At 44.7% G+C, this 14,235-nt stretch overlaps 2 protein-coding genes across 11 annotated transcripts in view; one reads left to right on the top strand and one right to left on the bottom strand.

Annotated features, from left to right (window-relative positions):
- LOC147020526 (uncharacterized) overlaps nucleotides 1–14,235 on the bottom strand; it is a 46,412-nt gene that overhangs the window by 3,471 nt on the left and 28,706 nt on the right. For 4 of the 9 annotated variants that reach the window (XM_085895948.1, XM_085895947.1, XM_085895949.1 and 1 more), the window contains exon 4: nucleotides 123–253. In XM_085895948.1, the coding sequence (XP_085752074.1) occupies nucleotides 242–253 (12 nt within the window). In that variant the 3' untranslated portion in view covers nucleotides 123–241. Of the gene's footprint in view, nucleotides 1–122; nucleotides 254–6,355; nucleotides 6,447–6,549; nucleotides 6,709–6,955; nucleotides 7,116–14,235 lie in introns of those variants that run through there. The other 5 variants (XM_085895954.1, XM_085895953.1, XM_085895952.1 and 2 more) reach the window with 3 other exon arrangements.
- LOC147020527 (choline/ethanolamine transporter flvcr2a-like) overlaps nucleotides 1–14,235 on the top strand; it is a 121,434-nt gene that overhangs the window by 89,061 nt on the left and 18,138 nt on the right. For both annotated transcript variants that reach the window (XM_085895945.1, XM_085895944.1), the window contains exons 6-8: nucleotides 794–904; nucleotides 12,074–12,179; nucleotides 12,467–12,578. In XM_085895945.1, coding sequence (XP_085752071.1) covers nucleotides 794–904; nucleotides 12,074–12,179; nucleotides 12,467–12,578 — 329 coding nt within the window. The remainder of the gene's footprint in view (nucleotides 1–793; nucleotides 905–12,073; nucleotides 12,180–12,466; nucleotides 12,579–14,235) is intronic.

The following is a 14,235-nucleotide window of genomic DNA, read 5'->3' as shown; positions in this document are numbered from 1 at the left end:
TGCATTTATCTATCTGCATTGACAGTAGTTTGTGAAGACTACATATTAAGTTTGATTTGAAAGCATCATGAAATAAGCTCAAGCGGCATCAAAATATGAAAACTTTGGAGGGAGGTGAATACCTTTGCAGACCACTGTATAGTGTATACAGGGTGAGTTGAAATAATGTATGAACACTTTGAGGTGTTTCTCCTCTGCTCAAGTGTGAGTTGATAATTTTCCATGTCGATCAGTTAGGCTGTTAGGGGTTCCCCTGCAAAAAATAGTGATGGTAACTCCTTGCCTTAACTGTATTATGCAGACATTTTTCATACAAATTAATAATGGCATCTACGAAATGCAGTACTTTAAAGTGTTTATACATTATTTTGTTTCACCCTGTATGTATAAATATAATTACACACATGGTAGTATTTTTGCCTGAACTTTCTTCAAATTTTTAATATATCTTCATTTTGCAATTTCATGACAACACAAAACAAAACAAACAAGTACGGTGGGTCAACATGTCCCTGGCAAGAACGATGATGCAAGATGCCCCCACTCCCATCGCATAACTAATTTGGCCCCTGCTATATGTCTGAACCAGAAGGTTATCTGGTTGATTGAGTTGTAGGAAATTTCACGTGAAAACTGTTCGGTATCCTGAACCAAAGGACGAGGATGTACACATATGGCGAGGCATCTTGCCACAAATTTCCTGCTAGGAACATCTTGCCCCACTTTGCTCGAAAGCAGCAACAAAAACTGAAACATGCAGATGATTCAGTAATCATATTTTTCTTGAATGCAGGGTTACCACCTTGGTGGTGAATATCCTGACTTTCGTTACGATGGTGGTGTATACATTCACGATGGACTTGGGGCATATCTGGGTCATCTTCATCACTGCAGGCCTTTTAGGGTAAGTTTCTGAGTTAATCACCTTTGTACTATCAACAGCTAATCCAAATCAGAAGCATCGATCCTAAACGAGTTTTTATGGCCAATTTCTAAGCTTCCTTCCAAATATCCTTTGAAGTGAAACAAAAGTTCGTTTTTCAAAAACTATGCATGATTACACCTGATCATCAACTTCGATTTAACTTTATAATACTCTTCTTTTAAAAGTAAAATAAACCTTAGCAACCAACAATAAACGGTTATTGCAAATAGTGGGCCCTATGTTTCAATCCTGTCTGCATTTTGGCCTTAGAAGATGAAGATCCACAGTATCTTTGAGTAGGCCATTTACGTGGTCGTACAGTGGCCAAATTTCCTGCTTATGTTTGGCTTTATAATGAGCACCATTTGCTATAGTAGGCCATGTTACGTTCAGCGAGAAACGCTTAGAAATCAAATTTCGTGACAAAAATTTACTTTTGGATGAAAGTCGGCTGTATAGTGTATTATTACCTGTTCTTCACAATGGTATAACTGTTCAAGTTCATAACCCGGCACGAAGGGGTGAAAAAGGGGTGAAAAGTTAGCGATTTCATCGCGATTCGCGTACGGTGGTGGCCAAACTCATTGAGCGTGAGAACCAATCAGAGAACGCCACACGGGTCACGTAACAGCTCTCCAGTCCGAGGAACTGGGGGAATTGTGGACAAAATGGTGATGGCCACAATCCGGAAGTACGTGTTTTTGCAGGGTTCAAGAGAAAAATCACTGTTCCGCTACATAATCGTTAATCGTACGCTACAATTTTGACTACTGGTGATTTCCCACCAATGTCATTGACTGTGTAGTGGACATTACGGTAGGAGAACTGCTCGTGCAAGCGGTCATTGGAGTTTCTTTCCTGCTGCCGACTTTCCCGATCTCCTCAGCTCATCCATTTTACCGTGGCCGACAATGGAAGAATGAAGACCCCCGCACAAGGTGGTCGGACGTAAGGAAGTTGGGGAGGTCTCGTGTAAACAAACCACAACAGCCAGACAAAGTTTAGAGAGAATATATTACATGTCATGATCAATGCATGCAAGTCAGGCACAGGTACACTTACAGTCTTACACAAGCAAGTCAGATTACACAAGCAAGTCAGGTTACACAAGCAAGTCAGGTTACACAAGCAAGTCAGGTTACACAAGCAAGTCAGGTTACACAAGCAAGTCAGGTTACACAAGCAAGTCAGGTTACACAAGCAAGTCAGGTTACACAAGCAAGTCAGGTTACACAAGCAAGTCAGGTTACACAAGCAAGTCAGGTTACACAAGCAAGTCAGGTTACACAAGCAAGTCAGGTTACACAAGCAAATCAGGTTACACAAGCAAGTCAGGTTACACAAGCAAATCAGGTTACACAAGCAAGTCAGGTTACACAACCAAATCAGGTTACACAAGCAAGTCAGGTTACACAAGCAAGTCAGGTTACACAAGCAAGTCAGGTTACACAAGCAAGTCAGGTTACACAAGCAAGTCAGGTTACACAACCAAATCAGGTTACACAAGCAAGTCAGGTTACACAAGCAAGTCAGACACAGACACCTAGATGGACACTATTCACCATCACTTGAATCATCACCAGAACCATCACTGTGATCGTTCACCAATTCTAGTTCAACTGCCGATTCTTCAACATTTTCACAACCTGTACATGAGCACAAATCTGTGCAACGAACATTTGCACGACGACATTTACACTGGTTTGCCAAACATCTGCTTTTCTCACAGCCACAAGATTCATGGGATAACAGGCCACGTGGAGCTACATCACTTGTATACCACCTCACGGATACGCATCCATCAATTACTTGCCATCTATTCTCATTGGGGTCAGGGATGTCCATAATCCTGCTCAATGCTAGCTTGTTGAGGTATGTTTGGTAATTGATGCGAAGGATATGTTTCACCAATGCGTCTTGGCAAGGAGGAATCCTTTGCTCACCCAGGGCTTTGGTGCAGAAGAGTCTATAGCGCGCTTCATTCACGGACGAGCACTTCACACCATACAGACTGCAGACAAATTTCTCCAACGTTTTGAACACCTCACAGGAAACCGTAACACTGTCACCAATTTGCGCGAATGTCTGTAGAAACTCACTGTTTTGCAGCATGAGCTTCAGACCTTTTCGTTTGCCTTTGCCAACGAAAGCACTTGTCGTGTCGCATCCACTGAACACTTGATACCCCAACACAGACCGGGCCTTGGTGGAACCCATAGCGTTTTCGATGGCGGTCAAATTGAGAAGCCTTGCGGTTGATCCCTTGCCCGTTTCTAATATGATAGTGCTTCGAGGAAAAAACGAGAGTTTCGCCAACGTGATGAGTGCCACATCCGAATCGGGGTTGCGGATCACCACCGTTTTGTGGCTAATGGCAGCGTGGTATGCGTGCAATACAACCCTCGTGTCCGCCTCGACATGGTTACATGCCAGCTCGTCAACGAATCCGCCATGTCGTACACTCGTACAACTTGACTCAAATCCAATATACGCCTCTATATCCTCCTTGAGTAGCAGTGACTGACTCCACTGCTGAACCAAAAAATTGATCAGTTTGTTTTTACCTTCACTGGAGTTCATTATGACTCTGTACGCGTTATTTTCTTATTCTGAGTTGAGGTTGAAATTCCACAATTCCGCTTCTTTTGCCATCACCTCTACGCCTTTCATGTTCCAGTGTCTTGATTGACACCACCGATAGGTGTCGAAGACGATATCGAGACGATCGTACCGCGTGGCTGGAACTGAGAGAGTTATCCTCCTTAGCGCCATGTCGGCGAACTCACCCCACGTTTTGGGAAGATCAGACTTCGAAATACTGTGTAGAATGGCCATAGTGTCCAGTATCATAGTGGAACTGAGTCCAATCAGTGCGTCTTCCACGGGCCACTTCTCCTCAACGAAATTCAGTGTCTCTGACTTTTTGGTTTTAGCCAGCCCTCCGTCACTTGTTGCCAAAGGGAAGGATATGCTCCCAAGTGGATGGGCCAGCAGTGTCGGGAAATCTAGTTCCAACTGTTTCACCAGTAGAACGTATCTCGTGAAGATTTGTCTGGCATTCATCTCTGCACCTTTTTTTGTCCGTCCTTTTCTGCCGTTTCTTGTTTGAGAAGGACTGGAGGTTGAGTCTGCGTATTTTCTCGAATATGCTTTATTGTCTGTGGGCGTCAAGAGCGGTCTTTCCCTTTTCATATGCGGACAACAAGTCCTCAGCTGCCTTGGACGATGCGGAGGAGCCGGAGCAAATATTAATAAGTTGCGTCCCCACATGTGTGAAAGGATTCACAGCTATCTCGGAGATCGTTAAGCAGACTCTATCAACACATTCTTTGTCCCTCTTATGCCTGGTCTTGGAGAGGTCCTTTCGAGGTCTGTCTTCCTCATCACAACCAGCCAATTTCTCCGCTTTCCGGGTCATCGCCACACAATCAGGCTTCGATAGCAGCCATCTTCTTACAGCGTTGGGGTTCAGGGTTCGTCCAATCAAACCTCCAGCCACTTTTGTGTCCCGATTCATCGTCTGTTCCAGGGCTTGGTCTCCAGCAACGGCTGAAAAGCCATACCGGTTCTGGCGCTGCACGGTGAAGCCGCCGTTGCTCAGGCTCTCATGAGTGAATGGATGCGTCTTCGGCAATTCCCTCATCTCCCGCAAATAACTGGGGGCGAATCGCGCATAATTGGTACGGTCATATGCGTAAAACCAGGGACAAATTTATTCAAGTGACTTCAGATGACTGTTCCAATCACTCTGACGGGTAGCGCGAATGAACCGGAGTAGCAATTTCACCAGGTATATGTACGATGACCAAAACCGAAACGTAGGCAACTCGTCACTCTCCGCTCGGCAGAACTGTTCACAAAGGACCAATGTATCCACTATCTCATGCGACGCAGACTGCTGGATGAACAGTGGTGAAAGAAAGAGCATCGTAAAATCTGTAAATAGCTTTGCTGTTCTCTCCCTGCGTTGGTTATCAAGGCTTTCCAGGTACGCTTCAAACCGTAGCCATTCCATCGCTTCCAGAACCACCTTGTTGGCCGCCAGTGCCCGGTTGTAGTGCTTTCCCGTCAGCACACCGTCCACTGACCCTTCGGCTACAACTGCAGACTCTGACAATATCTCTCGCAGTCCGGCGTCGCCAAACCGCGCTCCAATGATGCCTAGTACCACCATGCAGGTATGGAACTGACAAGCCTGGGCACCACCCTCTCATAAATGTGTTTCTCCTTATCGGCCTCCGCCCACCTGATTTCTTGTATGCTTTGATAGATGGCCATATCGTACACGCCAACAACGGTCGGTACTCCCAGTTCATCGGCTATCTTTATAGTCTGCCGCAATATTGTATAAATAGTTTCTGCTCTGGTAGGCGATGCTGGTATGATTGGCAAGTAACCGATATTGTCCTTGTTGATAGGCACATTCCTTTCAAGCAGCGTGAAGAATCCAGTCCAGTTCGGCAGATTTACATTCGAGTCCACCGATTTTAGTGTTGTGAATAAGGTGTCTATCAAGTCCACACTGCTTTCAGGTTCAGTGGGATCAGTTTCAGGTTCACTTCTGTCGGTGGCATCAGCTGCATCCTCATTATTCGCAGGAAGAGGTGGATCTGTGCGTCGTTTCTTAACATATGGGAGAACATCTACCAAATGACCCCTGGCGATGTATTTGCACTTGCTAATGGCTGATCTGTCGGCTGAGGTTTCTCTGTCGGCTGAGGTTTCTCTCGGAGGAGCTTTGGATTGTATAATGATCATATTGGTATGATGTGTTGTGTCCGCACTGCTCACTGTTTCTTCATTGAAGTCAATATTGTCAGCGGGGATGGACACATGAACATGTTTCACAAACCCTTCAGGCACGATACATCCTCGATTTACTAGGCGTTGCGCTAATGTGGTCTCTAGGCCTGAAATCGATAATCGCGACGTGCAATGTCCTAATCGATTGAGCAGGTCAATCACGCGAGTCGATCCAGTGATATGTTTCAGTGCTACACCGAAACAATAATGTTTTGGTGTAGCAATCCGTCCTTTCGTACTCAGGTAAATTATATCCTACGCAATAGACAGTACGCGAAGGTGTGTTTCCTGTGGCACATCCACAAACGGATCGAGTGTGGGCTCCTCGGACGCACCAACTCGCCACGCAATGGTGTTGTACAGTGCTTTGGGCACCATGGACTGCACAGTCTCTAAAGTCATATTACTGGCCGTGGGAGGCCACAACTGACCTAACAAGTCAGGCACACCTTTCAGTTCCTGTCGAAGGCTCATGCATACTAGATACACCTCGCACAAGTCCATACCCTGCGTGACCGGCACTTTGATCGGTGAGCATGGGGAATCGCTTTCCGACTGAGAAGTTTCTGACAGCGTTACACGGCTCAACAGTGGCTGTATAAATGGCTTGGCAGTGGAATCACTTACATAGACAAGGTAGCTTTCAGTCATACGTGTGGGTTGCTCAAAGTGAACGTTTGGAAACTTGGCCTCGATCGTTTCTTTGAGACGACTGGATCTGTAACGCAGATTGACAGAACATTAAGACGCATTAATGATGGACGGTCCTTTATTATGTTCCAAATGAGCGGAGGAAGGAATGAGCAGTTACATATACGTACCTCTGGCTCTCCGAGGCGAGGCCAGCTGCTTCGGCGTGAGGTTTGAATTTCTCCAACATCCAGGATAGTGTCCGCGGTTTCTTTTCAGCGATGAAATTCGCCATTACCTCATCGGCGAAAGCACTGAATACTTTGTCAATTTTGTTCGGCTTGTCAGCCCTGGAAGAAAATGTAAAAACAGACTGTTGCATTCAATGTAGGAAATGGCGCATTCACGAATATTCAAAGATGCTTTATAAACTGTTGACATGTCACTGAATGACATCTATTCTGAAAATACTTGAATTGGATTCTTGAACTAGACTTCAATTCAAATGAATGAGGAAGTGTAAGTAGCACGACCTAAAGAGGTATGAAGAATGGCTGACTTCAGATGCATTCATGCCTATGAGAAACGTTCATTTACCTTGTGCCCTCACCATGTACCAGTTGATTTTGAGACTCTGTGGTGAGTTCTGAATGGCACTTCTCATGATAGTGTGCTTCATTGGCCACTAAATCATATCCCCTGATTTGTAGCAGTATGTCTTCACGTTTCAGGCATTCTGCTGCTGCCCTTAGGGGCCCTGGAAAGAAAGTTTTGAGATTTTTAGAACTGAACGTAAAATCACAGCACATTGACATCAACCGTAGTCTTTATATACTTGCACATCAATGAAAGTTTGGCTAGATTCCTCTCGGTACTTGCCTCCATCGTCAGTTTCAGACATCATCATCCGACTGCGTTGCGACTTGCCATGAGACTTGAAAAACCGTTGAGGTTTGTAGCAGATTAAACATCTATCTTTCGGCAAAACATGAGATATCACCCCTGTTCTCTTTGGTCGGTATCTTGTCGGCTGGCTGACAGGAATGGGCACTTCCCTGGCAGAGGTATCATCAGCACTCCGACTACCATGATGGGCAATCTTCCTCTGGATATTTGTTGTGTTGGAAAACGCATTATAGCACAACTGGTGATACCCACCATCAGTGGGGAACTCTTCACATTCCCAATCTTTCAAACGTTGCCATGCCAATTTGCTTTCTGGGCAATCCACGTCCACGTTACACCAGTTTCCCACTTTCCTTGATTTTTTGACCAGCTGTTGTGCCCCAGTTTTATCAGTTTGGCTGTGCGTGGGGCTGCCCTCACATGTACGATGCACTTCACATTCCTTAGATGTCTTGTAAACGGCGAAAAATGTCGAAAAAATGAAAATATTTTAGGCAGATCAACACATGTTATCCATGGGCGCGGCCATCTTGAACTGCCTCCACACACAAGTTTCTCCGAATGGAGAGCTGTCACGTGACCGTGTGGCGTCCTCTGATTGGTTATCACGCCATAAATCGCTGACTTTTCACCCCTTTTTTCACCCCTTCGTGCCGGGTTATGGACTTGAAGAGTTATACCATTGTGAACAACTGGTAATAATACACTATACAGCCGACTTTCATCCATAAGCAAATTTCGGTTACGAAATTTCACTTCCCAGTGGAACGTAACACAGCCTATAGGTAGGAATGTTAGAATCTAGATTTGGCTCAGGCATGATGAATAAAATGGTCTTCAGTTGTGCAGGCTGATTTGCATGCATAAATATAGATTTAAAATAATTAATCTTCCATCCAGTGAGCATTTTGTTTTGCAGTTTGACAGTGTGTATGGCACCCCTCATTGGTGATTAGTTCCTTTGTTAAGTTCTCCTGTTTATTAGTCCCCTACCAATTTCACCTCTCCGTCTGTCTGTCCGCCCCATTTGTGGTTTTTCAGACTTTTTTCCCTTTAAAAATATTCAACTGAAACTTGGGACATAGCTTTATTATGATAAGTTACAGAAAAAGTTTGAGTGTCAGGGCATTTCGTCAATTTTTCACAGTGATGACCATTTTAAACTTAGACATCACATATTCTACAAGGGTCAGCATTCAGCTGCCCTAACTCCACCACACTGCTTTACACCCATTGGCTGGACAGCTGGCCTGACCCAACCCTAATAAAATAATGTGCCGCCATTCCATGATGCAGCGAAGATTAGCAGGCCTCAGGCCTGGGTGTTAGTTCATGGCCCAATGCAATTTGAATGATTCCAGATATATAACCATGATGTATTATATATGCACAAAAAGCCGTACGCACGTTTTTCCTTCATGTTTGTACATTGGGTTATGAAGCAGCACAGAACGACAGGCTTTAGGCCTGGATGTTAGTCCATGGCCCAGTGCAATTGGAATGATCCCAGGTATCTAACCACGATGTATTATATATGCATATAAGCTGTACGCATGTTTTTGCTTCATGGATGTACATCGGGTTATTTTTTAATCTGAAATAGGCAAAGCCTATAAATGAACAAAACACGATGGGTAAGAGTTTCTTCTTCTTCTTCTTCAGTTTGGTTCCGCTTCTGGTATTGGCTTGAGTGTGCGTGAAAGCAAACTAATTTTTATCTCCAGTTTGTTATCCAAGTGTCTTTATCGGGTTCTAGTCTACAAAATATACCAGTAAATGAACATTGTTTTTCCTTTAATTTTGCCGAATAGACCCAAATACAGTGGTTAAGAGTGTCTTCTTCTTCACTTTGGTTTCGGTATTAGCTCGAGCGTGTGTTAAACCCCACACATTTTGATCTCCCGAACTCATTGGGACCGGTTGGGGACATGTATTGCAAAGCAATTCTCACTCTTGCTAATTTTGTCTTGTCCGGGATTGCCGCCGTTTACGATTGTCTTGTGTTCATTGAATATTTATTTATGAGCAAATACCACCTGTCACTTCACTGAAATAGGGGGGGGGAGGGTAAAGAAGAGGGAGAGAGAGAGGGATGGGTGAGAGAGAGGAAAGAGAGAGAGAAGAGAGAGGAAGGAGATAGGGGAGGGAGAGGAAGGGGGGAGAGAGAGAAAGAAAGAGAGAAAGAGAGAGAAAGAAAGAGAGAAAGAAAGAGAGAAAGAAAGAGAGAAAGATAGAGAGAAAGAAAGAGAGAAAGAGAGAGAGCGAGCGATATGGGGGAGAGAGAGGAAGGCAGTGTGAGGGGATGGAAAGTGAAGGCAGTGTGAGGGGAGGGAACGGGAAGGTAGTGTGAGGGGAGGAGAAGGGAAGGCAGCATGAAGGGAGGGTCCATATGGACATAACCACTGTCCGCATATGTGTGGAGATAACCATCATCCGGACATAACCAGCATCCAGATATGTGCGGAGATAACCACCATCCGGACATATCCACTGTCCGGTGACAGAGAGAGAGACAGAGAGAGAGAGAGAGAGAGAGAGAGAGAGAGAGAGAGAGAGAGAGAGAGAGAGAGAGAGAGAGAGAGAGAGAGAGGGGGAGAGAGAGAGAGAGAGGGGGAGGGAGAGAGAGAGAGGGGAGGGAGAGAGAGAGGTGTGGGAGGAGGGTGCTGCACTGTATTAGGAGGGTATGGAGTGAGGATGGGACAGAGAGAGAAGGAGGGATGGGGTAGGAGAGTTAGCAAAGAGAATATGTTATGATTTATGAATGAAACACAAACACACACACACACACACACACACACACACACACACACACACACACACACACACACACACACACACACACACACACGCTTGGCTGATATCAGCAATTTTTCAGTAATTGGCATTGGCTGATTGGAGTCAGTGTAATTACCGACAATGATTGGAGTCAGTGTGATTATCGACAACGACAATTATAGTACTGTTCTGTATATAACTCAAAAACCTTGAGTAGCTTTAATCCTTGTTTCAGGTGAATTTCAATAAACAATTTTTTAAAACAACATTGCATGAGAGACATTTCAAGGAGATGTACATAAACATTATTATTTATAAACAGCTGCCAATTGTCATGTGACAGGTAGATAAAAATTGACTCAGTAATTTAGAAAACATGTTAATATTGCAAATGGCTCAGAAATCAGGTGTTAGCAAATGTATTTTGCTTTGAAACTCACAGAGAGAAAGCACACACGATTCATTTGAAATAACCAACTGTTTTATAAACAGCCGCTAGTACATAGGAAAACGCGATCACTCATATGCTGCTGAAGGTAAAAGATAAAACATGCACCACGGGGCCACGCATGAGTGTGAATTCGGTTTGTGCATCCACAAATCCCGCACACCGCACACATGTAACCAAGAATGCAGACACACTGCACGCACACACACACACACACACACACACACACACACACACACACACACACACACACACACACACACACACACACACAGTCCCTTTACAAATCTAAACCTACCCATTTATACCACATCCATGTGTACTGTTTACATACCTCTTCATGCTTAGAGCAAACTGATCTCCGGATCGGGAAATGAACGATGTGCATAATACCGCTATCGACTGTAGAGCACTCGCCAAGTGGCATAAGCACTCAAGTAAGCACTCCAACAAAACGGTTGATAAAGAACAGCTGGCAAGCGATAGCAAGCCGATTGGTAATGGGACATACCCACAAAAACCAAATAAACATCGCCGATTTCTTAACATTTTCAGATTTCATTGCAGATTTCAACAGTTATTTAGTCCACGTGATCCGATCCTCAAAACAGCAATTATATTCCAATTACATACTTTAGTCAATGAGAGTAAATCATGGAAAATTGCATCATATAATACAGAAAATCGCTCCAAGCTCCTAATTTGAAAACTATAGCACTTACAAAAGCGATCTATACAGTGATTCATATGTATGAAGACCAGGCATTCGATGATATGAGGAAAGTGAAAAAATAATTGAGCACTTTATTGTTAAGAAACCGTTGTGGCCTGTTCCAATTCAAGTCATTGTTCGACAGGCCAAAAAAATGGCGAATGAAGACCTCAGAGCAAGGTGGCCAAGGATAACGCCTTGATAAAGGATAATTAAATAAGGCCGTTAATTATTTTCAAAAGGGGTGTTTAAATTAACCCAAACACCCAATTTTCATCCACGCACTACGTTGGAGTTCCTTTCGTATGTATGCAAAGTTTGGGGCTGCTAGGTTTCATGGTTTTGGAGTTATGGAGGAGACATACTGACACACATACACTGACGTTTATTCATATAAGATTCCCTGGGGTTTGCATGTATGTTTGCCTGTCATCCTTGTCGTGCAAATTGTTCCAGCTTCATTGAGTATTCACGCTCGCTCGTTGAATCACGAAGCATCTACAGCCACTCAGGATGTCTCATTAAATTTTGCTTTAAGCCAGCCATCTTTGAAGCAAACGACCTTGGCATGTGCGATTCTCACCCAGCATCGAATGCCGTTTTGGGTGAATATGGGTTTCCCATCAGAAAATCTTCCTCACCATCTCCGAAGCACTTCGTCACTTACATTGCTTTGCCACCTAGCACAACGACGATAGAAAATGTCCTGTTTCATCATGCCAATTGATGTTAAGTATGTTGAGTATTGTTCTTTAAATTGATTAAGATCCAAATTGGCCTGCATTGTTGTGGCAGACATCCTGCCACAAGTGTGCTTATAAACCCAGCGACTGGTCAGATTCGTTTCTTCGAATGCAGAATGTGGTCCCTCCAGGTTTTTCTTGACCAGCTGCCTTCCCATCGGGTTCGAGTTTGCTGCCGAGCTCACCTATCCACATTCTGAAGGCATTTCTTCTGGCATTTTGAATGCAAGTTCACAGGTATGATTTCAGCAAACATGGACTTTGATTCTTCATCTTTTTAGCTCAAGTAAAGCTTTCTATGAATGAGAGAGCTTCACTTTTAATAGGAGAGAATTGTTCATGTCTAACTGTATCAGAGTTAATTGAATCGGTCAGAGTGAGTGAGTTGCTCTTGCTATTGTAGCAAAGAAACAAAATTTTGCCATATTTGAGTTGTACCAAATTTGTGTCAGTTTTTGAGATGCATGAACTTAATGTACTCTTCGAGGGAGTAATCTGTTTGATCAGTTATTTCCTTTGTTTAGGTGTTTGGCATTGCCTTCACATTGAGCCAAGGAAGGCTGATGACCAAGTTTGGGCCACTTGCTGGTAATTTGCTGCTCTGCGCCATGCTTCTGCTTGGAACCATGACTACAGGTGAGTTGAGTACACAAAGCAGGTATACAATATACAATGAGAGGCTGAATGCCGTGATGCATCATAAAATATGTAGATTTCATGCATTCTTCATGTAATACAAAAATATGCAACTTGTGAGTATATATATATTGTTGTGGATTTTCGCCACTCCGGCGTGCGGACGAACGCCTTTAGCCCGATTGCGGCCGTGCGTGCCCACCGAACGTGGCAATCTAATTGCAGCTTCCAGATCAATGCAGAAACCCAGCTACAGGCATTTTTAACACACCATAAACCAGCCAAATCTTCTGTTCACGCTACAGGGTCGATCGCCGAATTGTTGATGTACCTAATTATTCACGCGGACAGAAATGCCGGGAGTTTATACCTCAACGGAGCCTGCACGAAAACGAGCTGCTTAAGCAACTCGTTCCGTTTGCGATTGCCGAGCGGTTTTATATCGCCAAACCACGTCGGACCAGATGTACATTTTATCGGCTTATAATCAGCCAGGTAATATCCCGAACGCAATTATGGCAGTCAATGAAGGAAGGGACGCAACGAGCAGGTGAACATTCAAACAATGGGGGTATTTATTTTCAATGCAGGCACGTAAGCAGTGAATGGGGGGATGGGGAAAAAGACATGAGCAAAAACCTACAGCCGATGTCTAGTTATTATGTACATGCACTTAATCAGTTTGTTACTTATGGACAAGGCGCCACAGACTTTCATGAAAAACCCCTGAAAGAAAGTAAGAACCGGACTCGTGAGCCTTTATCATTTGCTCGGAGCCGGGATGACCGAAGGGGCTCCGAGAGACCGAGCGGGCTACCTGCCACCCTCTTGGTGACTCGCTGGGTCCTGGTTCAGCGACCATCGGTGTCTCTGCCCGCACTCCAACCTCCGAACTCTCCAGCTCTCTTCCCGACTCCACCACACCAGCGCAGCGTGAACTCAAGCGCTCTCTCCAAGCGCTCTTCACGACTCCACCTAGTTCTCCAACCCATTCTCCTTTGTCGACGACTCGGCGTCTCTTCAACCACTCAACTCGTTCTCCAACTTTCCGGACTCCAGGCTGCTAACTCAACTGGCTTCTCGGAGTTTCAGCACGGCTTTTTATCGGATTCAAGGGGGGGGGGTGCTTGCTCTTTCACCTTCGACCCTTCACCCCTGGCTGGCTCCACCCCTTTCACCGTTTTGATCCGATCTTGCCATCAAACGCGGCCATGTAAGGAATCACCGTCTTCACGCGGACGTGTTTGGAATCACCGGCTTCATGCGGTTGTGGTGAAGATGGTGAGGAGATGATGGTGGTTGTGGAGAAGATGGTGAGCAGATGATGGCAGTTGTGGAGAAGATGCTGAGGAGACGATGGCGGTTGTGGAGAAGATGCTGAGGAGACGATGGCGGTTGTGGAGAAGATGGTGAGGAGATGATGGCGGTTTGTGGAGAAGATGGTGAGGAGATGATGGCAGTTGTGGAGAAGATGGTGAGGAAATGATGGTGGTTTGTAGAGAAGATGGTGAGGAGATGATGGCGGTTTGTGGAGAAGATGGTGAGGAGATGATGGCGGTTTGTGGAGAAGATGGTGAGGAGATGATGGCGGTTGTGGAGAAGATGGTGAGGAGATGTTTGTTTGAAATAAAAGACAGAAAAGAATAACACTACCTCA

Source organism: Eptatretus burgeri, chromosome 9, assembly GCF_056783735.1.
Source record: "Eptatretus burgeri isolate ZD-2024b chromosome 9, Ebu_testis_v1, whole genome shotgun sequence".
In the NCBI taxonomy this organism is placed as follows: domain Eukaryota; kingdom Metazoa; phylum Chordata; class Myxini; order Myxiniformes; family Myxinidae; genus Eptatretus; species Eptatretus burgeri.
Note: the sequence above shows the minus strand (reverse complement) of the source record. Positions and strands in the feature narration are given on the sequence as shown.